The 23841-nt window shown below is 52.4% G+C and overlaps 1 protein-coding gene across 3 annotated transcripts in view; it reads right to left on the bottom strand.

Moving 5' to 3' along the window:
• Positions 1 to 13033, bottom strand: part of EXOC3L4 (exocyst complex component 3 like 4) — a 29828-nt gene extending 16795 nt beyond the window's left edge. For 2 of the 3 annotated variants that reach the window (XM_066998392.1, XM_066998391.1), the window contains exons 1-6: positions 12706 to 13033; positions 10840 to 11241; positions 6618 to 7263; positions 4059 to 4176; positions 2620 to 2745; positions 1447 to 1547 (exon numbers count right to left, since the gene is read on the bottom strand). In XM_066998392.1, the coding sequence (XP_066854493.1) occupies positions 1447 to 1547; positions 2620 to 2745; positions 4059 to 4176; positions 6618 to 7263; positions 10840 to 11197 (1349 nt within the window). In that variant the 5' untranslated portion in view covers positions 11198 to 11241; positions 12706 to 13033. The remainder of the gene's footprint in view (positions 1 to 1446; positions 1548 to 2619; positions 2746 to 4058; positions 4177 to 6617; positions 7264 to 10839; positions 11242 to 12705) is intronic. The other variant, XM_048069861.2, reaches the window with a different exon arrangement.
• Positions 13034 to 23841: the final 10808 nt, after the last annotated feature.

The raw sequence follows: 23841 nt of genomic DNA, 5'->3' as shown, positions 1-23841 counted from the left end.
TTTGTTCAGTTGTCTTAACATGCAAGTGCGTGACAGGGGAATACATAGCAGATAATTACTGGTTTGGGGTGCGCTTGCCTGAATGCGTAAGCAGTGCAGATTTGGAGCGATTCCAAGGATCTCTGCACATGAGAGCTCCTGGGTGCAATTCCTGACTTTTCCTTCTGAAGGATTCTCTGCAGCTGGGATATGCAGGTCGATCTGCCCCATCCTTTCTCCGTCCTTTGGGGCAGTGTAAATCATGCTTAGGAAGCACCCTTTCCAACAGGAGCTGAACATGAACGAGGCAGCACACCTGCATTGCCCCCCTTTACTCTCAGCATGCTGTGCTGGGGGTCTGTTTTCTGCACCCCGCAGCTCTTAGGGCTTTGGCAGCCTGTCCGCAGCCAGGTCCCCATAATATGCAAGGGGCTGGGGCAGGATTCGTGTGGGCTCTCCACGTCTCCATTTCTTTGGCAGTCCAAAGCAACCTGCTCGGAGCAGCCTCAGCACTTGCTGCTTGCATTTGTTTAAGGAAAAGCTTCAGTTTTAGTGACCCTTTCATCTGGGAGCCTTTGCTGCCCCAGCTTGCACTTTACATCAATTTTGTTAAAAAGAAAAAAAATAAAGTAAAAAGAAAGGAACATCAGTAAGCACTACATTTCTTCTAAAAAAGCAGGCAGACTTCAAAGGCAAACAGCTGGTTTGAACTGCCCTGCTCACTCAAGGTACCAGAGACAAGTTGAGGTGGCTGGGAGATGAGGGTTTAAAAGGGAAAGCCTTGCCTTTAGCATATTTTGAAAGCTTGCCATGCCCCAGGTTCACGATTGAAGCAGGCAGCGCTTGGTCTCCCCCACACGCGCTCCGGCAAAGCGTCTATTAGCAAACTACCCACTCAGCGCCTGCTGGAGGTGTGAAACTCCAAAGGTTAATGCAAAATTATTTTTAGGCTCGCTTGGAGTTGATTCATGCTGAACGTCCTTTCTTCCCTGCTCCGGTGAGTGGCTGCAGCCCCCCCAAAACACCCCTCCCTCCCCCAGTGCAGAGGGGCAAGCATAGCTGTGCCAAGGGGATGGGGTGGCTTCATCTGCCAGCAAAAACCTTCCCTGGGAGCATCCCCAGGACCATAACTTGGGGACTACACTCATGTCTAATGTGGCAAGGGTCCTGGGTAGGTGGGACCACGCTCCCTTTCCAGGCTGAAGCTCTGGCCTCGGATTTTGGGACTCACAAGAGTCCCATCTTGGTCTGTTTATGACTCCCCTCCCAGTTGTTTTGCAGCTTGCTCATTACTGGGCTTATTGTGATCTCTATTTCTCCTAGGAACAGGCCCGTGCCTGCTCTGTGCCAGCATTTGGCCCAGTGCATGGACCTTTTTTTTTTATTATTTTTATTTTTATTATTTTATTTTTTTTTACCAATCTGGTACTCATTTGGAAGGAATGCACTGCCCAGAGTGGTGATGACCTTGGTATGAATTCGTGCAATTCAGCCAGGCACAGCTCAAGTGTTTTTGCTCTCAGGCTTTTGCTGATGGCTCCAGAAATCTTCATGTGCTCCCCAATGATCTAGAAAAGGGCAAGAAGAAGTTCCAGTGAATGGCACAGGCACGGAAGGGACGTCCTTTGCAAGGATCTCATGCAGCTTTGGTTAATAAAAATGTTAACAGCTAGCCTAACAGAGGGGAAAGCAGCCGACTTGGTGCCAGGCAGTCTTCATTATCCCCTGGCAGTTTCAGAAATAATAATCCATAACGGGCCGAGAGGCACAAACCGGTTTTTGTGTGCGGGCTGCAGCTCCCTGGTGCCACCTGGATCCTTTAGGGGGGGTTGCAGCAGGGACCAAAGCCCAGCACAGCACCCAGGGGAGCCAGGCCGTGCCCACTCGCTGCTCCAGCCCTTCCTAATTCCCACTGCGCCGGCTTCGCCTGCCTCGCTGGAGCTGGGCTGTGGCCCTGCTCGGGTGCTTTCTGATCATTTTTCCCCCTCTGATCCAGCTCAGAGCTGCCTTCCCGGTGACCGAACAGCGTGCAGCAGTCTGCCATGGAAATGAGTCACAGCAGCAGGCAAAAGTCTTTCATTCTCTTGCTGGCTTTCGTTCTCTCTCTTTCACTCTCTCTTTATTTTAAGGTGTTATTTAATTGAAATGACTCAACCCTTTGAAAAGCAGGGAGAATGAATCCCAGCCCCTCCTGGATTTATTACCCCGTGGTCCCTAACGCTAGCAGGAGCTTTTGTTTTCTCGTGCTGTTTAAATTGGAGTGGCTGTCACTGCCTATGGCCCCTGCGCGGCTGCCGCAGCCCCGGGACAAAGTCGCCCTTTCAGTGCAGGGGCTTTTCTACCAACCCTTTTCTTTCCACCTTTCTTTGCCCCCTCTTTCTTCTTTCCAATCAAAGAGGTTTAAGAACTTTCAAATCAGCTGCCTATTATGCCGCTGACACAATTGACAGCGGGTTTAATTTGCAGCTAGGAGGCAAGCCGTAGAGCTAAAAGTTGTAATAAGCGGCGTTTTCGGCTGCAATGCGTTCTGCGGGCGCGTGACTCGCACACGTTACGGCAGGAGGCAGTGCCGGGGGGCACTGGCTCCGCTCCCTCGGGAGCCCCGGAGCACCCAGCGCCCTGCCCGAGCTCGCCAAGTACCGTTTGTATGTCGAAGGAGAGCGAGGAGTGGTACAGGTTGTCCTCCACCTCTGGGTGAACCTCCTTCTCCCACTTCTCCGTCACCTCCAGTCTCAGGATGTTTCCGAAATAGCTCTTGATTTTCCCCTAAATGTTAAACGTAGGAAGGAAGCACGCAGCTCAGGGGATAAAGGCAAGCACGGGTGAAGCAGCCGGTGGGGATGTGGGGATGGGCAGAGCTGGGGGCTCACAGGACCTCGTCCCCCACCAGGGCACTGGTGACGGAGGGGATTGACGTAGTGCAAGGCTGTCCCAAGCCCTGTGCTCCCCCAGGGCTTCTCCCTCCCTCTGGGCTCCCCCCATGACTGCTTTTGCAGGAGGCAAATGAGGGCTCCCAGCACCTTTTCTCACCCAAAGCTGCAAACGCAGAGCTGGCATAATGACGTTTTGCTTAATTGGCACACGTGAGATGCACATGTGCAGGGCAAAAAGATAAGGGGACTCAAAGGTCTTGCTCCAGATCCTGTCAATGTGCTCTGGTAAAACTGGGAAGAAAAACCCCGGGCACAGGGTACTTCCAAACTGAGGGGCAACAGCTCCCCTGGCAGGGAAATGCGTGCTGTTCCTCTGCAGGAAAGGTATGTGATCCTCCAGATCATTTACTTAGGGCAGCGGTATTTTCTTGACCAAACACAGACTGCCTGCCATAGCCGCAGCTCAGTCAGCTGTTTTACAGCTCGTTGCAAAGTCCTCCTCCAGCATGTGCTGTGCACAAGGTCAGGATGAACGACCAGACCGGTCCTTTCTGGCTGCACAGCACTTGTGTAAGTGGTCAGCCCTGGCTGATAACTCAGGGTTGCTGCTGGTGAAACAAAACAGCCCTTGCCAGCACGGTGGAACAATATTGATCTTATCTATCTGGGTACCTTGAGCTCACCTGGAGAAATTTCTGGAATGAAAAACGTTTTAAAAATGGTTTGCAAGAAGATGTCTGAGCCCACCAAGGAGCTTCCTAGAAGGTGCTGGACCACAGGGACCTCTCCTGGTGGCAACGTGCCCAGAGTTGCCTGTAGCACCCCTTGTGTTTCAGCGGTGCTGGGGGAACTCACATGCTGTAAAAGCAGCAGCGGACATTTCTGTACGTCTGGCTTGGCAATGCTTTTCATCTGATGAAGCACAGCCACGAATTTGCGGTGTGCCCCCACCATGCTCTGTGGGTCTGGTACCATCACGCTGGACCTATGTGCCTGCCATCATCCAGGCTCTGCCCTAACGTTTAGGTGGCTTGCTTTGGTCCCGGCATTGGTCTTAAGGACTTTTTTGCTTTTTATTAAAAGGTTTTTCTGTGTGGTGCTGAGGGGACACCACACCATCATACAGCAAGGAGAAACATCTGCCTGGGAGGCCGGAGTCCCCATTCCCTCCTGAGAGGCCCATGAGGACAAGGTCTCAAATCCTACCTTCACAGAAGTGATGTAGTCATTTTTCAGTCTGTCCCAATCCGCCGGCGTGAGCAGCAGGGACAGGTTTTCTGTCTTAACTTCTGGCTTGAGATCAGGGTGACCAAGAAAGAGTTCACTGGAAAGATTAAATGAACAAATGACGCTGCTTCAGAGCATGAGTAAACCAATGGAATATTCATGGGGCATGAGCTGCGTAGTTATTAAGCCATGAGAAATATACTTAGAGCTTAAATTGTGATGCTTGTTTTCAAGCTTTAACAAGAAAATCTTTCCTCACTATTCAAAATCCTAATTATTCAAAATCAAAATGATCTAAGGTTCCAGCCCACCTTAGAAATCATGAGACTTCTGAGTTATTTGGACACGAACAGTGCTATGAGAATTTACTTTTTTTAAAATAAACAACATGAAGCTGATTCATTTGACTATGAGCTTGTGCAGTGCCTTTTGGGGTGATTCCTGCAGCAGCCCGCTGTGTGCTGCAGCTGATGTCCCCGGCGTCCCATCACAGCAGATGCCAGCCTGTCATTTTTCCCCGTATGTGACCAAAACCAAGGGGAGGTGGCAGAGCAGGGCTGGCGGCAAAGGGCAGCCTCTGGAAAGCCCTCGCATGCCCAGGATGTGGGCAATCTCAGTACCATGTGTCTTCCGCATAAGGCGGTGGTGGGTGGACATTGAGCTATGGTTTCTGAGTCCAAAGTGTGCCCAGCTGGCACGTGGCTTGGCCGCTCGCTTTCATCTGGATTGGCATCAGCAGGGCCAGCTGATGAGCGGGAGGCAGCGCCTGCCTTCCTGCCTGCATGGCAAGAAGCCTGCTATGAGCCCCTACAGCTGAATGTGCTGCCCCTGCGACCTGCCAGCAGACCACAGAGGCTTTGCATCTTTCACCGTGATGAATGTGGGGAGAAGGAAGAAAATATTCAGGAACTCGATTAATGTGGGGCATAAATTGCAAGCAGTCACCCGTTTAACAAATAAGAGAGGTGCAAAGGCAGCGCCCTATACACTGCCTGTTACTTGCTTGACCACCAGAAAGGGTTCCCATAGCCTTCTTTCTTTTTTTCCATTTATTTGAACTGTAGCAACAATAATGAGCTTGGGCCAGGCAATTTCTCCTGTTTTGGGATGGACCCCAAAAGAGGATGGAGTTCCTTTAGAATGAGAAAGTAAATGGGAACCATCCAACACAGCAAAGGGACTGCAAGCAGTGCCCAAACCTTCCGCAAGCTCTCAACAAGCCTTTTCACAGCAAGATGGAAAAATATGAGGAGGGCACTTTTCTGGGGTGCAGAACCTGGCTGCTGATGCTCTTTTCTTCCCCCACTCCTGCAAGCGTCGTTCCCATAGTGATCCTGCCATAGTGCTGCTCAGCCAGTGCCCTGCTGCTGAAGGGGTCACACGTCATAAATGGGGTTTTAGGAGCAAATGGGAAAGTTCAGAAAAGAAATCTGCTGAGGGCTATTCAAAGCAAAGACCACCTGCGGTGCAAATATTCCTGAGACAAAACCTCCTGTAGGGTAGGGGTGCTCTGGCTAAGTGCCACTGCTGCTTGCCCTGCTCCACCTCTCTTCCCTCACTGTCCGGTTTTGTTCACTGACACAAAAAGGCAGGGGTCCTGCCTTTACTCCCCTTTTCATTTGTTTGAGGTGTGCCCATTGGTTTGTGCTTATCCCACCCCCAGGCACCTGGTTAGGGCCATTCCTGATGACCAGCTGGAAGCAGACACTGGGGTGTCGGTGACTCTCTGAGCCTGGGCTGATGGGCTGTGGTCTGGGCCAGTGAACAACTGAGGACATGCAATGCCGTGAACTTCTGTGGGTACCTGTCCTAGATATCTCCTCCGGCTTTAAAAGGAGGCAATGTCCAACAGCACAGCTTTTACTGCTCTTGTAAAGAATTCCTGCCTTTACCCCACAAACCCAGGGTGCCCTAAGGACTGTGTTTGATATGTCTATGCAGCTCCCAGAATATTTTAGTCACCACTGAAGTACAGGGACCTTTAAGAAGTTCCCAAATCATGGGCCTCCCATCCAACTAGTGGACACATCTGAGCCACAGCCTTTGTTTGAATGTGTCTAATTCCACACAGTGATATCTTGGCACCTCCTCAAGATGAACATGACCCCAGAGCATAGGGGTGAGGTGGAGTGCTTCCAAATGCATCACGGTTTTAATTAAACAGGAAGAAGGCCGAGCTCCCCCGCAGGTCCCTCCCTGTGCCTGGAAAAGTCACCGAGCAGCTGCTGGACGTGGCAAAACATTTCCAGAAAGGGAGGAGGTTTATCAGAGCTGCAAGGGGGAGCTTCCTGCTCTGTGAGACCAGCGACTTGGAGAGGGAGGGGGAAGCAGGGAAACAGAGCTCTGCGAAAAGCAGCGAGCGTTTTATCCACAAACCTTTGTCCCCGTCTTTGGTAGATCACATATCTGGTTCTACTGTACAAGCAATTATCTCTCTGCTTGCTCAGGAAACTGAAAACAGCTATGTGGTTTTGAAGCAGCCCCGCTGCCCTGCTGCTCTCCGGGGAGGCTGAGGCAGGGGTGATGGCAGCAGCTTACCTGCGGTAGGTGTTGGCCACCCAGTCGAGCAAGGAGTAGAGCTCGTTGAACTCCAGCACCTGCTGGGAGAGATCCTGCAAGTGCGAGGCAATGGCCTTGTGGAAAGCCTCCACGTAGATGTCACACACCTGGTACTCCTCTGGGTAGCACTTTTTTACTGACAACTTGATCTTCAGCAAGTCTTCGCTCAGGTGTTTCTGGAGGAAACACAAGTGGAGGTCAAGCCAGGAGCTCTCTTCTTCCTTAGAGGCCATGGGTACCCTCAGGACTCTCTTTCTGGCGCTCTCGTTGATAGCTTCCCTCCACTCCTCCCTCCACCTTCTGGGGGAGCCGAGCAAGTCCAACCCAGGAGCACTGCCCGCGTTGGGGTGAGCTGCCTCTTCACGGGCAATTAAAGTCACCAGGGAGGCCAGCGTGGCCTCCTCGACAGTGGGATGCTCCAGCGTTCCCACCACGATGGACTGGATCCTGCTCTTGATGGAGTTGTAAAGCAAATCCACATCCTTGGTTTTCCTCACAAACTCCTGGGGGTTGTCCTTGTATTTGTCCGCATCCCGCTCGGCTATCGTCTCGTCTTCCATGTACTTGATGCTTGCAAATGCTTCCAGAAGCTTCTGATTCTGAATAAGCTCGTTTATCTCCATTACTGCAGAAAGAAGGGGGGAAGGGTTCAGGATGAAGCAGGTGTTAGGCGACGGACAGGCGACTAGCAAAATGGGATATCCCAGAGGAAGACGAGCAGGACTGCTCTGGGGAACCAGATCCCAGCGGTGCACGTGGGACTGCTCCCTCCTCAAGAGGAAAGAATCACTTCACAGCGATTGCAAAGTCAGTCAAATATCTCTAAACCACTGGTTTCAGACATGGGAAATGCCAAAAAACCTCATCATAGCCCTGCAGGAGAACCGCAAGCAGTGGCTAACGAGGCTGCACAGGGGGCACTGCGATCTCAGGGTGTATAAGACCACCTCAGGCTCTGCCCCTCTGCTGATTTGGAGCCAAAGTGGGACTGGCAGTGGGGACATTTCTTGATACACCCTCCCAGCAATCCTGCTAGCAGAGGCACTCTTGTTTCCCAGCATATCAAGACCCTGTCCTGGGGGAAGCTCCTGATATTTTGGGAATATCTCAGTTAAGATGTAACCTTGGGCTAACCCCGGCCTCCCCTCCTGTCCTGATTTTGTGTCTTCCACAATATCTAGGTTTTCCTGAGAGACAACCCTGACTGACATCATGGCTAAACTGCCTCCTGCGTTTCTGAGAGCTGAGCGAAATGCTAACACATCCTGCAGAGCTTGTCGCTCGTGATTTGCATTGCGAGGACTCCTTGAGACACAGGGACTGAGGGAACAATCCAGAGACCGGCCCATCTGCGGCTCGCTGACTTTTCCAGCCTGTGCATTACACAGCAGATGGCTTCTGAGAGATGCCCCTTACCCTTTCCAGACTTCTAGATATTCTGTCAATACCTGTGGTCTTCAGCCACTCAAAATAAAATGGGATCAGAGGGCCAGAAGCCGCAATCTCAGCTGTATGTTTTTTGCAATCTGCCATAACCCTCTGAGCAGGGAGACGGAGAAGGGTCGCTGGGATGGTGCCCAGGCACCTCCTTGCAACAGTGAGCATGGCATAAAGGGGCCATGGGAGGGCTTGGGAAGGAGGAAGAGGTGGGAACAGAACGGCAGCCTGTGCCCCAGGAAGCCCGAGGAGTGGCAGGAATGCAGCTCCAGGGGAGCCAGCAGGAGGAGATGAGAAACAGCAGAGTATGCCTGGTATGCAGAGGTTGCCCTCCTGGAGCAGTGCAGGGGGGGACCTGGCCAGGGATAGATCTCCTCTGCCTCCCACCAGCAGCGTTTGTTTCCCTGGAGGTGAGCACTGCTGTCCCTGGGTGGCCTGGGGAGGCTGTGTGCTTTGAGAGGGGCATCCCAGCGTGTGGGTGCGTCCTCCTGCAGCTCAGGCTGTTCCACATCTCCGTGGCTTTGGAAGCTGCTACCAGTGCTGGCTGGTGTTGGCTGAGGCTGGAGGAAAAACATCAAATACTGGTTGCCCCAAAGTGCCTGAGGGCTTTTGGGTTTTCCATTTATTTTTGAAAAGCTTACCTGAGCAAGGGCCACGACCCATCTGCCAGCAACGCAAGAGGTGCTGGCCGTGGGCTGGGGAGATCCAAGAGCACTGCGGAGAGGCCATGGGAAGCCCCCACCGCCTCCAACATCATAACAGGTGCTCTGCACGGGAGATCCCACCGAGATACTGGGCACAAGGCAAATTTGAGAGAGGAGGAGGGAAATGCTTTTATTTAGGCATGTGCGGCCACTGCTTTTGCTGTGCGCACGTATAAAGTGAGATGGAGAAATTGAAGAGCACTCAAAGAAGAGATGAAGGACTGGCTCATAATCCATAATTTACACCCCAGGGCCTTTCTGCACACAGATTTTATACCAAATGCACCAAATAACCCGCACAGTGTGGAGCTATCTGCATGAAGACAGAACACACCGAATAACCCAACTGCTGCTTACAGTACATGGAGCTCTGAGTGCCTGTATGGAGCTGCTGCTGCTTCTGGACTCAGAAGGAAGATTGTGCCAATTAACTTAGCTTCTTCTATATAAATTAATATAAAACCTGTGTTTGCACAAGTTCTTGCAGAGAGAGACTAGAGGAATACATTTTGTTCTGTTTATCAAAGTGAGAAAACACCATTTAATCACCATCTAGGATAATTATTCAGGGAGGTGATGTTGGGTGCTAAATGGATCTTTAATTTAGCAATACAAGATCAGCCAGCTGGTAATTGGAGGAAGACAATTGAAAGGCAATTAACCATTATGCAGCTTAATGGTGCACATGGTGGAGTCTCCATCACTTTCCATATTTATCTCAGGATGGGATGCGTTTCTGACAGAGCTGCTCTAGTCCAGGCCAGTCACGAGTTATTGGGCACAGGACAGGTCTTATTTGTGCAGTTCCTCAACGTGTGGATTGCAGGACTTGAAAGGGTTTTTGCAGGGTAACATTTCCTGTAACACCTCCTCTGTGACCCTTCGGGAACAGACTGGCACAGCTTATGAGATGGGCCCGGATCCAGCTCACCAGCCTCACCATGTATCAGAGCAAAGCAGTAAATAACTCCATGGCACTGCAGAGCACGCTATAGCAGTGAGACAACTGCAGCCCTTCTGTCTGATACCCGTGGTATCTGATGTGGTAGGACAAGAATTTATTTCTAGAAATTTAGGCTGAGGAAAGGTCAACCTGTGTTGACCCACCTCAGTCTATCTTCTGGATGTACTGATGTATCTCTGCCTTGGAAATGTGGAAGAGAACAGTGCAAAAGATAAAAGTCATTGCAGTCTATCCACGCTCGGGGAATCAAAATTTGACCAAGACCTGTCTATGTAATGCTGACAAAATGCATAAGAGAAACCAGCCTGGGGAAAACAAACCAAGCACACGCTTGCAGCACCACAGTTGTGAGAATAGATGGAAAGTCAGCATAAGGGAGCAAAAACCTCTGTGAAAGTCCCTTTGCAAAGCTGTAAGATTGAGAACCAAGGTGGAGGTGCCAGCCCAGACCACATCCAAACCATCTTTTTTCCCACCACAGAGGAAGGAGCCTTTCCTCCCAGCCCCAACTGGACTAACCAACAACACTTATTGCTGAAGTGCTCTGCATTCAGCGAGAGTGGAAAATCTGGGGTCTGCGAATGTGGCTGACTCACTGCATTTCTCATGGCCAGCCACATGTGCCTCTCATCCAAATATTTTATTTTAGGACTTTACTTAATGGGACTATTTATCAAAGCCTTGCAGTAACCAATCGAGTGCAGGCTGGGGATCATCAGTCTGAGAGCTGACGAGCAGAAATTATCCAAAAGTGCAACGCAGGCAACAGTGTAGGAAGAGCCCACACTGTGCTTGTAGATGCTGTCAGACAAGCAGTTCCCAAACCGTGCTCGGCAGATTGGTGACTGATATGTGTGGTGTGTGCTACGGCCACTGACCCGTGAACCAACGGGTTGGTGCACTGATCCTACAAAAGTGGTTGGTAAGGTTATCACAGCACAGTGGAGGCTGCAGGTGACCTGTCCCGATGAGTTTGTACAAGGGGCAATGGTTATCCCTACCCCATAATGGGGTACCTCTTTCTTTAGCATCTCTGTAGGGCCCAAGACCTGCAAAGTGTAAGTTGCTTGAAGGTTACATATATTTTGCTTCTTACCTGAAAGAGGCTTTCCTTCAATGGGCTCCGTTTCTATTGTATCAACGACCTCCTCCAAATCGTTAGGGACTGTGGTTTTTTTCTCTTCATAGCTCTTGGAGGACAGAAAAGAAAGTCTTTTTTTCCTCAAAGTGCCAGTGCCTTCCTGTTCTTTCTCTTTCTTCAGGTTTTGTTTGGATTTCCGGATGCTTAGCATTGTTTTAAGACCTCTTTCAAAGAGTCCTATGTTCTCCTCGTGCAAAGTCGGGCTGCCCAGTTCTGGAGCGACCTCCATCTCCTTCCCTTCACTCTTTGTTGGAGAGGCTGGTTCAGAACCAGCTGATTCTGTTGTTGGACTCAATTTCATTTTTATACTCATCCTGTCTTTCAACAACAGGTTTTCCAAAAAGTAGGGAGTATTCACTGAAATACACAAAACCACAGAGTGAGATGAGAGGATCCTAGTGGCCTAGCGGCCTAGTGATGTTTCCGACGTTTGTCCTGGACTGGAAAATCTGGTCCATACCTGATTCAAGGACATGGAAAGTGGTTCTAGCCTGTCACCACCAAAACAGTCTCTCTACCCACATTGTGCGCGTGCTGGCCTGCTTGTAGCCCTGCAAGGCTCCAGCTAACTCCTTAGATCAGGCACGTGGCAGCTATTCCTTCAGCACCAAGCAATCGCTGAATGCCAAGGATGCCGAAAGCTGCTAGGCATACCATTTCAGCTGGTAACAAGGCATGTTTTCACTTCCCCTCTTCCAGGTGGATTTCCAGCCCCGTAGGCTGTGTCTCAGTGGGGTATTCCCACTTTCCGACGTGGATGTGGCAAGTGTGGGCCGTGCAGCTGCTCCTGCCCTGCTGGAGCCCCAGCTGGCTGCTGCTGGGGGTGCCCAGGGCGACGCGCTGCCCTGGGGAAGGGGGCTGAGTGGATCGCCCCTCTCTGCTCCTGCCCCTTCCATCCCAACCACCGCAAGCTCGCCTCCCCAGATCGTCATGGTTACAGCACAGGAGGCTGTACGATGCCCTGAAGGTTCACATCACTCATCTGCCTCGCGTGGTGCTGAGGCTGGGTATCTCAGCCGAGCTCCTGCTTGAGCTGAGGGGGGTGATCTGGGGTGCTGTGCCTCCTGGAGCCCAGGGCACCCAGATCTCAGCAGAAATACCCCTGCAAGTGCTCCTGGGCAGCAGTGGCACCCCTGCACTTGCTTGGCTCCCACCCTGCAGCAGACAGACCAGCTCCTCTCTGCCCGCTGAGGGCTGCCTGGGAAGGGGTGGTGGGGGAGGCTGTGTCCTCCTTTCCATCCCCGTCTGCCACCAGGTCACCAGCCAGCACGGCCAGGCCACGGGGACGTTGTGCACTGCAGGTCTGAGGATGGGAAATGCCACGTTCCCCCGGAGCAGACTCAAGCAATCAGTTTAAATCATCAGAAGCAGCTATGCTTTGAGGTCACCTTGGCCTGTCTCAGGTCTGTCAAGCTCACAGGAGCCAGAGATTGAAATACGATTACAGAGAACAGACCTGCTGGGACTCTGAAAATACTTCTCAGCCCTTCCTGATCCTAGCCTGGCCAGATTTCCACTCCCTTGTGCGCAATTATTGCCCAGGTTATGAGCTGCAAGGTCTGCATCTTCCCGCGGGCGGGCTGAGCTCCTGGCACAGCGGGGCTTGGACCCTGCCTTGATCCTCCTTCGGAGGAAATGTTTGGTCAGGGGAGGGAAGAAGGGAGGGAGGGGGTGTACCCCGTTCCCAGGGGTTCAGCGGGAAAGGAACTGAATTCCTGGCTCACACCCTGCGTCGTGGACCAGCAGCAGTGGAAGGGGCAGGGAGACAGGGCAGCGGGACCTAGAGCAAACCCATGGGCAAGGGAAGGGAGGGATACACACCCCGGCACCGATCCTCTCCGCTGGGACAACCTGGATGCAGTCCACGGCTCCGTGCAGGGGACGTGGGGAAGGACGGGCTGGCTGTCAGGGCGGGCTCATCTGCCTCCACCTGCCTGCGTGGCCGGGGAGCTCCCTGCGGGCACGGCGCCTCTCTCCATCGGGCTCTGCCCTCTGCAGAAGGGCTCCTGGAGGTGGTAGGAAGTCCTGGCCCCTCCTGCCCAGAGCCTCCGTCAGCTTCACCTGCTTGCTCCCCGGGAGAGACTCAGGCTTTCACTGTTTCACTTTCATTTGATGGGAATTAAAAAGAAAAGGAAAGGAAGGGGCAGAAATCCTCCATGGTTAATATTTACCCTAGGGGTGGGGAGGGCAAGGCAGCCTCTGTGCTGAAGGTGAAACAGGGATTGAACGGGGCAGGGGGGGAGCAGGAATCCGGCCCCTGGCCCTGCCCTCAGCGGGGCGAAACCCCGTGGGGTTGGGGTGCGAGGGCTCAAAAGCTGGTGCGTGGGCACGGCTGCCCATTTCGCCTTGTTCTGCCCCATTTCTGGAGGTCACAGTCGGCCCCAAGTAATGATTGACAGGCGTGGGTGAGGGCCCGGGAGTGCTGTGACCCTTGGTTATATATTTCTAGGTTCGCCCCCTGCTCCTGCCTTGCCGTGGGCCCTTATTTCCATGGGGATGCTGGCACTGGTTCTTCCTTCCCGGCAGCATTTGGGCACGTCAGAGGGAGCTCAACATGACGCGACAAGGACGTGAGGGTGTCTGGGGTTTTCAGCTGCATTAAACAGCCTCGGGGCTTGCCACTGAGCGGTGGAGGTGAACTCCTAACCTCATCCGCACAGCCCAGCACTGAGCTTTTCGTCCTCAGCCCCTTCGAAGCCCCGTGTAAGCAGGAGGTGGTCCTGCTGTGCTGGGGAAAGCTGCGAGGGGCGACACTTCTGCTCTGGCACGGTGACCATGGGGACAAAGGGAGGCAGCTGTTTGAACAGCGCATGCCCAAGTGTGGAAAGCCCCTTCTGACACAGAGTCCACACATCTTTTCATCCAGGTTGGTGATTTCTTACCCTGCCAGGCTCTTACAGGGTGCCGCTTTGCACAGGCAGGTTTGCTCCTACCAGCGTGTAGTCCCTGCTTGTGGGGCAGGACCTCCCCAGGAGCTGCCAGCTACCCCAAAACACATCCAGCAGCAGGACCTGCAGGGCTGCTGATGAACCCAGCCCTGGGGAGATCAGCAGCCTTGTTTTAGGTCAGCCTGCTCCCCACGGCTCTCTGCGATGCTCTGACCGCTGCTGGCTGCTCCTGGGCATGCCCTCAGGGCAGCACTGACTCCAAGTCTGCCCCAGAAGCTCGTGAGATTTTAAAAATTTACAGTGTTATGGATTTGTTTGCCATTTTCCTTCGATTTTGCTGAAGGGTAATAACCCTCAAGCTATCTGTGAGGGGTCATTTTCTTTAAAAAGGAAATCTCAAGGTCTTCCTGTGCCAGGAAGGGGCTTCAAAGAACAAAAGTGCTCATTGTCATGAAGTTTGATGAAATGGTGAAGCTGGGTAGTGCTGTAATACATGTAACCCTTCCTACTCTCCCTAGCCCCTGGGGAGTGAAGTCTTCAAGAAGTCCTGCTCCCTTACAAGCCACCCTTAGCAGCCCTTCTTTATCAGCAGGATGTTTTTCTCGGCCGAGAAACATTGGTGAGCATTTAGAGGACTTTGCACTAAAACCCTTGTGGTCCTTGGTGCCATGAGCACCACATCCCAGCTGTCCCCAGAGAGCTGTGGGCCAGCCCTGCCAGGCATCGTCGCGACCTTGTGAGGCTATTCCTTCCCTCCCAGCCCCCTGAGGCTAACCCACAGCCGTGCTCTTAGCTCAAAGTGAACTGGGAAAGGAAAGAAAATACTCACAGAGGATGTCCAGCAGTGCTTTGGGATGTCTCCTGCTCAGCCTCTGCCGAGCCACCCCCTGGCACAGCAGCGGCCACGTGGCGTCCTGGTTGTTCAGTCCTGCCATCAGCAGGAACGCGTGTTCCCAACAAGATTTTGCCATCTGGAGGAAGCTTTGTGAAATTACCTTCCACCCAGCAGCACCAGCCTGGTTTCCTTCCCGGCCCCCAGGCACAGCGGTGAGAACGGATTAACCTGAGCGTGGGTGCTGCCAGCCTGGTGGACCAGGCGAGGCTGGGACCTTCCCATCAGGACGAGTCAACAGGGAGAAGAAAACAGAAAAACAGGCAAAAAAGGGTTGGGAAATCAGGAAGAGAGAGCCCAGTAAATTCAGGTGACAGCACCAGGTGCCGCAGGGCTGTGGGATTTTGTGGCAAGCAATTCCTGCAATTCAGTAGCCAATTCTTGTAAACTATGGGTCAAGGAGAGATTTGCAGCCTGGCTTTAATGGAAAACCAGGTTTGTTCTCAGCTGCTTGGCTGTGTGAACCTGGCTCTTTTTTTCTGATTCCTAATGCACCATGCAGTGGTATTTATATAAATGGTATATATATATATATTGTATATGGTGTGTATATATATATATGGTATTTATATATGGTGCATATATATATGGTGTATATATATCTATATATGGTATATATACATGGTATATATGGTATTTAAATTTATAGTGTTTTCACTCTACCTTACAAAGATCAGCCCAATTAGTACTGGGTGCTAATGGTGAGGAGGTGCTGAGGTCCCGATGCCCGGCTGATGGGGATGCAGAGGTGGTGGGGGAAATCTAGGCACGAAGTAAAGCTTAGGAAATGACATCCGAGCACGGTGTCCCCAAATACCTGGATATTTCTGGAAACGGTGGCAGAGGAGGGAGCCAGCCCAGGACTGGGGCAGAGCGAAGGCTCTCTGTGTGCTCCCTGCAAGGCTTTGCACGCACAGCCCGAGCTCCCACTTCACAGGCTCTCGAGCACTTCTGGCTCTCCCCTCGCAAAGTACGGTGCCATCGCAAAAAGTGACAACCGAGCCGGCCTCGGGGGTTTCCATGGCGACCCAGCCTGATTACCCATCCGATTTGTTCAGTCGCAGAGAAAAGCGATTTTTCTTTTTGCCTCCTCGAGGTGAATCCGTGCTCAAGTCCAACCCGTTTCTCCCTGGTTCCCAGGCAAGTGCTCTTGCATCCCCACTACCCCTGGGCTCCTGTGCCCGCACCTTGGCTGCGCCGCCCTCTCCCAGGGGGAGATCCCATACAGGATCACAAGCAGAGCCCTTTGTGCCTGCCAACAGCACCAAAATCTCCCCAAAATGCGAGGTCAGATCCTCCCCATGTGCTGCTTCATCCCTTCTTCCAGCACAGCTCAGGTCAGAGCTCTGTAGCTGGGGGGAACTTCACTGACCATGCACCTGAAGCCCTTCCCTTGGTGTTTATTAGCAGAGTGGGGCCAGCACAAGAGGTCTGGTCACCTCACGCATGACTGCTGTAACACCCTTTTCCCTCCCATCCATAGCATTTGGAGTTTCTTCAGGTGCTAATGTGCCAACGCGTCCAAGAAATGTGCCCAACCGAAGCTGCAGGAACCTCCCATTTGCTGGCGTTCCTGAGTGCCCTGTCCAAGTGGTACAACCCCAATCCTTTTACCCTTGGTGAGCTTTGAGTCTTGCAGCAGCAAAGTCCTCCTGTACCCACTCATGCTTCTCCATGTGGCTCTTTCAAAGAGTTCTGCAAAGTTTCAGGTGCATACAGGCGACCATAAGCAGAGCTGGAGAGGAACAGAGGTCTGGAAGCGTGTCTGAGCAGTGATTCAGGTGGGGGCTCCTGCCCTGGCTGCACTGAGCCCTTTAGGGGTGCCCCGGGATCATCTTGCTCCAGCACCACAGCTGAAGAGGAGGCACAGGGTCCCTCTCCCTCCTCCTCCTCCTCTGCTGGAGCTTGCAGCTCTCTGCCCAGGTATGTGTGCCCGATGCCCTGGCCCCCAGGTTTATTTTGTCCTTGCTTTGGCTCAATCTGGGTTTAAGGACTGCACCCAAAGCAGGGTCAAATTTCCCTTAAAGAGGCTAAAAGGCACAAACGATATTGGAGGTGGGAGAGCAAGTGTGAAGACACATTTAGACATAAAATACAGCTTACAAGCATATGGAAGCCTCAGTTCCTTAAGAAATGATGTTGAAAACTAGAAACACTTCCTACATTTCCCTTCCCTCTGCTTTTTAAGGCTCCCAGACTCACAGGTCACATTGCTGCGCTTCTCCCTGGAAGTGTGGAGTTATTCAGGAGGGAAAGCTCATGGCTTTATCCCATCAGCTGCCTCCCAGAGCTGGAACTTGGGAAAAAAAGAAGCCCCAACCCACTGCAGGAGTCATGGTAAGCACCAGGGCTCGCAGCCAGCCTCGGGTGTGAGCAGAGATGCTGCCCTGGGAAATCCAAGCACAGGCAACGCTGCAATCCCAGAAGATAAAAGATAATGTAATTGAAGCCAGTCCTGCACAAATAATGAAAAAAATCCCATCAGGTGCTGCCGAGTCCCTGGCCCGCAGTGTGTGGCGGGGCAGCTGCCCTGGGAGGAGCTCACCTTTCCCCGCAGAGAGGGGTGCCAGCAGAGGAGACTTGTTGCAGCCCGGGGTGTTCTTTGCAGCCTCGGCGGTGATGGATGAGGCAAAGGCACGCACAGAGGCTGCACGCGCCTGTGTGCGTATCGCCTCCTGAAATATATTGCTCCACCTGCAGTACTTTTCTTCCTGATCGCAGGGCGTGTGGGGAGATGTGGGAGGGCCGACCCTCAAGCTGAAAAGCCCAGCATGAGCTGTTCAGCCTCTGCCGGGGGGGCATCAGCGTGCGAGGCCAGCGGCAGAGCCCCTGACCCTCGGAGCAGCCTCGGGATTGCAGTGCCACAGCTTATCGCCCCCAGGAAGAAGCTGGTGTCCTTTAATTTGTGCTTTAATTTGACCTGCTGATTTATTGCAGTGGTTGTGCTTGCCTTCACAACCTGCCCTAGAGGTTTGCAAAAATACTGGCTTGACAGCACTGGGAAAAGCTGGGGCTTCTGTGGGACGGAGCCTGGTCCATCAGCATGGGACCAGCCCCGTGCTTGGCTCCAGAGAGCTTCTCCTTCGAGATGACCACGGTCTGAGCAGGAATAAAGCCTTCCCTAGCAGCTCAAGCAGAATTAGAGCACTCCATAGCTCATTTAGGGGGCAAAGAGCAAACCACTGCTGGAGCACAGGCCCCTACCATGCCACCACAGCCCCACGCTAGGTGCTGCAAACGTGTCAGGAAGGCCAAGGGCTGAGCTGGGGGCTTGGTGCTGCCTCTACCGCAGGGGATGGGAATGTCAGTGCTGGCAAGAGCTTGTTCTTCTCCCTTGCAAAGGTCTGCCTCACTGCACCTCCAGCCCACCGTGCTCCAAAATTTTACCCATGCCTGGTTAATAGCTTTTGTATCCCCAGGGCTGAACCTCTGGAAGGATGGATTTTCCTTACCTTTGTGCCTGGGAACAACGAACAACTGAGAACGAGTGCTTTATTTAAATATATATTTCTGTACTTTTTTTTTTTTTTAATAAGTGTTTCTGAAGTCTCATTGAAGATGTTGTCACTGGAATCATTATATTTCTATAGAGATCATAATGACTCCTTTTGAAGTGTTAGTCTCAGTCAGTCAGTGCTTAATTCACATATCAATGACTCCATAAACCCTAAATCCACAAACCTTCTGAAACTGCTCCGATCTGTTGTGGCACGGAGCGCCTGCAGGGGCTCCTTGGTGCGGGGCTGTCCCCGCAGAGCTGTTGGCTGACCAGAGTCCGTTTAATTATGCTATTACAAACAAGCCCTGCTGGTTCGTCCTTCATTTCTGTTAATGTGTAATCCCCATGGAAAACTGGAGACCTGTAGAAAAAGATGCTGGGACCCATGGAGCAGCTCCTGGGGAGGTCGGTGGGAATGGCTCTCGCTTGCACCCCGCTCAGTGCCCCCTCTGCACCAAGCAGCTCGGGCGTGCAGCCCCGGTACCCCAGGGATCCCGGCCCCGAGCGGCGTCTGTCGGCTGTGTGTGCCCACAGCCTTCCCCAGGAGGACTGTCTGGCTGGCATTTTGGCTTTTATACTCAGAGGGTATTTATACAGCCGTATTTTGAAACCTCCTAATGTGCGGGGCTGTAAAGGAACTCCAATTGCAGTAGCATAACAGGTGCTGCTATAGAAATGCAGCTTTCTTTCTTTCGCAGAGTTTAATTTGATTTAAAGCACTGACAGGGACACAATGAATCGTGGACACACTGGTGGATTTTGCCCCTCCTGCCCGTGTCCCCAGGGTGCAAAACCAGCACAGGCAGCAGGACGGTTCCTCTGGCATCACTCGGATGGCAGGCATTCTGCAAACCCTCTGGCAAACCTGTCCTTGCATCCCTCGTCCTGCCTCTGCATCCCTGGTCCTGCCTTCCTCCAGCGATGTGGGGGCTGCAGACCCATCCTGGCACAGCAGCACTGGTGAAATTTCTGCCGCCGTACCATGACGGATACCCAGGTGTTTTGGTGCTGCCGCACAAAACCCACTTCCCAGTGACATTTGCAAGCTCCACGCAGCCCTTTAAGAAAGCCCATGTATCGGCTTTCCCCAGGGGATAAGGAAAAACCAAAAAGCTTGATGTAACCAAAAAAAAAAAAAAAAAAAAGCTTGTAAAAGCTTTGGTGTAAATCAAAAACTGGATGTAGCCATCAGTCGTGTGTGTCCATGTGCCAACAAAAGCCTGCAGAGGAGGGAGCTGGGAGGAGGGATGCCCTGGCGGGGTGGCTGGGCGGGGTGTCCCCTCCCTGGGACTGCCACTGTGTCACCCCAAAGCCTGCTGTAATTTAACATGTCTGCATGGACATGCAGGTGTGTTCACACGTGTGCACGTACATGGGGTAAGCAGATTTGCTCCCTTCCTACGAAGCCTTGCAGAGGTTTCATCCTCCTCTAGTGTTTCCCTCTCTCATTCCTTCTGCAAGGCTCTAGTGCTGGCGAGCTGAGGAGGATTAAAGCACACAGTCGTTTTTATTTTACTCTCTGAGTCATGTTGGTGAGAAATCACCTACTGCTGGGTCTGAAACTCAGGCTGGCCCTGCCCAGCAAATGTTGCAGGCATGGAAGTGAACGATGGCGCAGACTGAAGACCCAGCTTTCCTCTCAGCCCAGCCGGGAGGGGAGGAACCCAGCACTCACAGAGGCAGGGTGGAGGTCTCAGAGGGCCATCTGCCCATGTCCCTGTGTCCTGCCAGCCCGGAGCAGACCCTGCTGCCATCCCAGTCCTCAGGCGTAAGGACCTCTCACCAGGGTGAGGTCTGGGACCCTCACCGCTTCTCGACGCAGCCATCACCAGATGGGCTTCCCACCGCTGCTGCAGGGGCAGAAAGGGAAGGGAAAGAAAAATAATTAACGGTGAAATCAGCAGACGGGAGTGAGCTGAGCTTTCTGCCTGTTTCCATGGAGCCTGCCCCAGCTCTGGGTGGCTCTGAGCGCCGTCCCTTCCTGGAGGGACACCTTTCCCTGCAGGGAGGCACAGCGCCGATGGCAGGTGGGCACCACATCATGTGGCAGCCCACTCGCCTGGCTGCCCAGCTAGAAATTTGGGAGAAAAATCCATTTGTGACTCAATCAGATTGAAAATTTTCATTTGTTCTTAAAAAAAATAAAAATAATAATAATATTATATGTGAAATGTTGGCTGATCTTCCTGCGCATCTCTGTTCTGCTCTCAGCTACCTGTAGGCAGAAGTGGAGGGCAGGAGGTGACGGGCAATGATGAAGCCGGAGAGACAATTAAAATGCAGGAGACAACTTCACCAAGCCCAGCCCTAAAACGCAATTGTTTTTTCCCCGGCTGAAGCTATTTGGAGAATCCAGCCCCCATCTGCGATCAGGTTGGGGTGGTGAGGATCACCTCCCCACGGGGTGCTGTCCCAGCAGCAGCACACAAAGTGGCATTCCCACTCTGCATCTCTTGGTTTGCTGCTCTGCACCAAAAAAGCCAGGGTTTTGCAGGAATCTATAGGTGCTGTTACCAAGCAGCTCCAGCTGACTCAGACTTCAGCCCTCCCTTAGAGAGAAACCTGCATTTTAGGCCATTTCTAGCATTTCTCCAGAAAAGCAAACTTGGATATGTTTGAATTAACTAAGCTCCAAGGACATTCCTCCATCTTTCTGCATTCCTTGTTTTCTAATCAGCCATTTGGGAGTCCTGTAGTTGGAAGGGGAGAATGAGGATGAGAGAACATGACACTGAGGGGGAAAGGTGTATAAATCCTCCCCCTCTCTGACTGCAAAGTAGCAATCAGACCGAGAGCTCTCATTTCAAATCCAAACACAAATTTCGTCCCCAGCCTGCTAAAGAATCAAGGGATAAACAACGAAGCCAAATTTGTATTGCTTCTGTGGCTATTGCGCATTTTGCCTCCTGCATTTTAATTTTCTCTCTGGCTTCATCTGCTAAACTGATGCTGAAGTGTGTTTGGCTTGGTGGTAATTATCTTTGCACCACATCACAGAGGAACATCAGTCGTTTCCTCTTCTTTGACCTATTAAGCACTTCTTTCTAGTGTTTTATTGACTTTGATCAGAGTGAAAGAATACAGCCAGCAAGCCTGTTCAAATTTCCGCATTAAACTTTTCTGGGCTTTTGTTGTTTTCTTTTCAAGACCGTACTCCAAAACACAATTCACCCCCTTCTCCAGCTGCGATGGCTCCGAGTTACTCAGTGCAGGGGCAGTTCGGTTTCAGATTCGCTACACATTGCCTTGTATTTTCCAACCCACCACGCTGGGGCACGGTGAGGGGGTGAAAATAACCCCAGCCCACCCCCAGGCTGTGATTCAGGTCATTATGTGCAAGCCAGTAATAGTGCTTGTGTAATTCCTCAAATCGCCTCCGATCCCTCCATCCAGCAGCATTCTGTGTGGGGACAGTCCTCGTTCCCGTGCGCAAACTCAACGATGCCTAAGGATTGCTCCTGCTTGAGGCTGATACTTTTAAAACTTTCCTTGTACTCTGGTGTGAAATCGCTGTGTATTTATTGCACACCCACCAGCCCCAGGGGGAGCAGAGCTGGTGGCCACCAGGCACTTTGAAGAAGCCCCGTTATGGGTTGTTAATTCGGACTTGCATGCGTTGTGGGGTCTGCTGGTAACAGCAAAGGTCAAGTGGATGTGGGAAAGCTGATCACAAAAAGCCAAGCCTCAACATACATCGCATGATATTAGAACTTAATAAATTAGAATATAATTTTGTCCGTGGAAAGCCGAGGAGCACCTCTGGGTGGCCTGGCTGCACCGCGCCTGGTGGCGTTTGAATACAATGGTCAGCAGCCAAGATTGTTAGCAAGATAAGAAAAAGGACCTGGCCTTGGATGTTGACCAGGACAAATTAATGTATCCTGTTTGGTGCTGGCCATGGCCAGCTGCTGAGTCACAACCCATATCACAGCCTTGACCCTAGCTGACCAGGGCTGTGGACGAATAAGCGGGGTAAAAAGCTGCAAGGTGAGTCCTGGGAGAACCTCTGCTTGGTACAAAGGTCTGCGTGAAATGTTTGGGGTTCTGGAGGATGAAGGTAAGTAAATCCTGGAGCAGAGCATCTTCTTGCAGCCAGGGGTGTGAGTTTTGGAGCAAGACGGGAAGGTGGTGGCAGTGCTCCCTGCTCACCGCGGCTGCCAGAGCAGTGAGCAGCTGGGGCCATGTCCTCCCACTGCTCCCCTGCGGGCACACAGCTTCCCCCAGCTGTCCTCACCCCCTCGCCACCCTGGTGAGGACCTGTGTCACCCAAACAAGCGGCAGTGCTGACACCACCAGCCATCGGGTGTACGGGCACAAGTGGCTCCTGCGCTGCTCCAGCCGAGCGCTGTGCCAAGCACGCACGGGCTGGTGCCAGGAGGCCGTGCCAGCAGTGGCTGCATTTCACTCAATACACCTTTTTTTTGGTCTTCCATAACCTCTCATGAACCATGATCCTCAGCAAACAAACCTATACGCAGGTTCCCAGATGTGTAGGAAGCAACCACCAGCATCCTCGTCAGACAGGGTCCCCATCCTGGCTGTGGTGGCATCTCCTGCACGCACAGGGTGGACACGGAGCCACCTGATGTCCTGGGGATGGGAAGAGGGAGCCATCCACTGCCGGCACCTGCCTTGGCACTGCCCTGCCCCCATCCCACCACAAATCCCCATTGTATTCCAGTCCCACGGCAGGAGTAAGCCAAGGCGATGTTTGGCTGGCACGCAGGTCTGGCTGCGGAGGGGCCCCCAGGGACACAACCATCACAGAGGGCAGTGGGGCCAGCCCTCTGCCCCGCAGCCTCTTCCCGCAGTCCCTCTCCATCCTGACATCCTTCACAGCCCCATCTCCCCAGGAGAGGCTGCAGCACCACGCTTCCTGGAGCTGGGGGCTCTTAGTCCCAAGGGAGAAAGCAAAGTGCATGAAATTCGGGCAGGCTTTCAGCTCTGAAACATAATCCATTCTGAGAGGGAAAACAAGTAAAGACAAAAGAGAAGAAAATGAAGGTGAATGGCAGAAAGAAGAATCTTTCCAGCAGAGGAAAGGAAGACAAATGGAAAGACAGGAAAGAGACTGAAGGAAGGAAGAAGTGCGGAGAAGTCGAGGAGAGGCTGGGGGAAGGCTGTGCAATCATTTGGCACCGGTTCTTTGCATTAGTTCCCTGAAAACGGTGCAAAGCGGGGGCAGAGAGCTGTGCCTTGCTGAAGTGTAGCACCACAATACAGTGGGCTGGCCTCTAAATTACCATTCGGGGAGTCTCTTGGCTTAGCCTCGCTGCTGCCATGAGAAGGAGAGGGATGTGTGCTGAAAAACAGATCTATGGGGAAGAGGGCTGAGACTAGAAATTCCATTATATTCTTGGCACTTTGACATTTTTCCTCCCCTTTTGTGAAATCTCAAGGGAGCGCTGCCTACTCTTGCAATAATAATAATAAAAAAAAAAGGGTAGTATATGAGTTGGCATGGTAACTTCATCTACTAAGTAACTAACACGTAGGATTTGCTTCTTGATCTAGAATAATAATGTCAACAGCCCCCAGGAAGATGCTTTCTTGTGACTGACTGCCTGTTGCTGGCTGGATTTTGTGCTTTGCTCACGCTCAGTGGCCTTGGTGGGACTCACCACGGCGCAGGGACAGACCTGTGCCGCTCTGACACCGGGGTGAGCGGTGGCTGGCTT

The sequence above is a fragment of the Anser cygnoides genome, chromosome 5 (assembly GCF_040182565.1).
Source record: "Anser cygnoides isolate HZ-2024a breed goose chromosome 5, Taihu_goose_T2T_genome, whole genome shotgun sequence".
In the NCBI taxonomy this organism is placed as follows: Eukaryota; Metazoa; Chordata; class Aves; order Anseriformes; family Anatidae; genus Anser; species Anser cygnoides.
The sequence above is the reverse complement of the archived record's forward strand: the minus strand, read 5'-3'. Positions and strand labels throughout refer to the sequence as shown.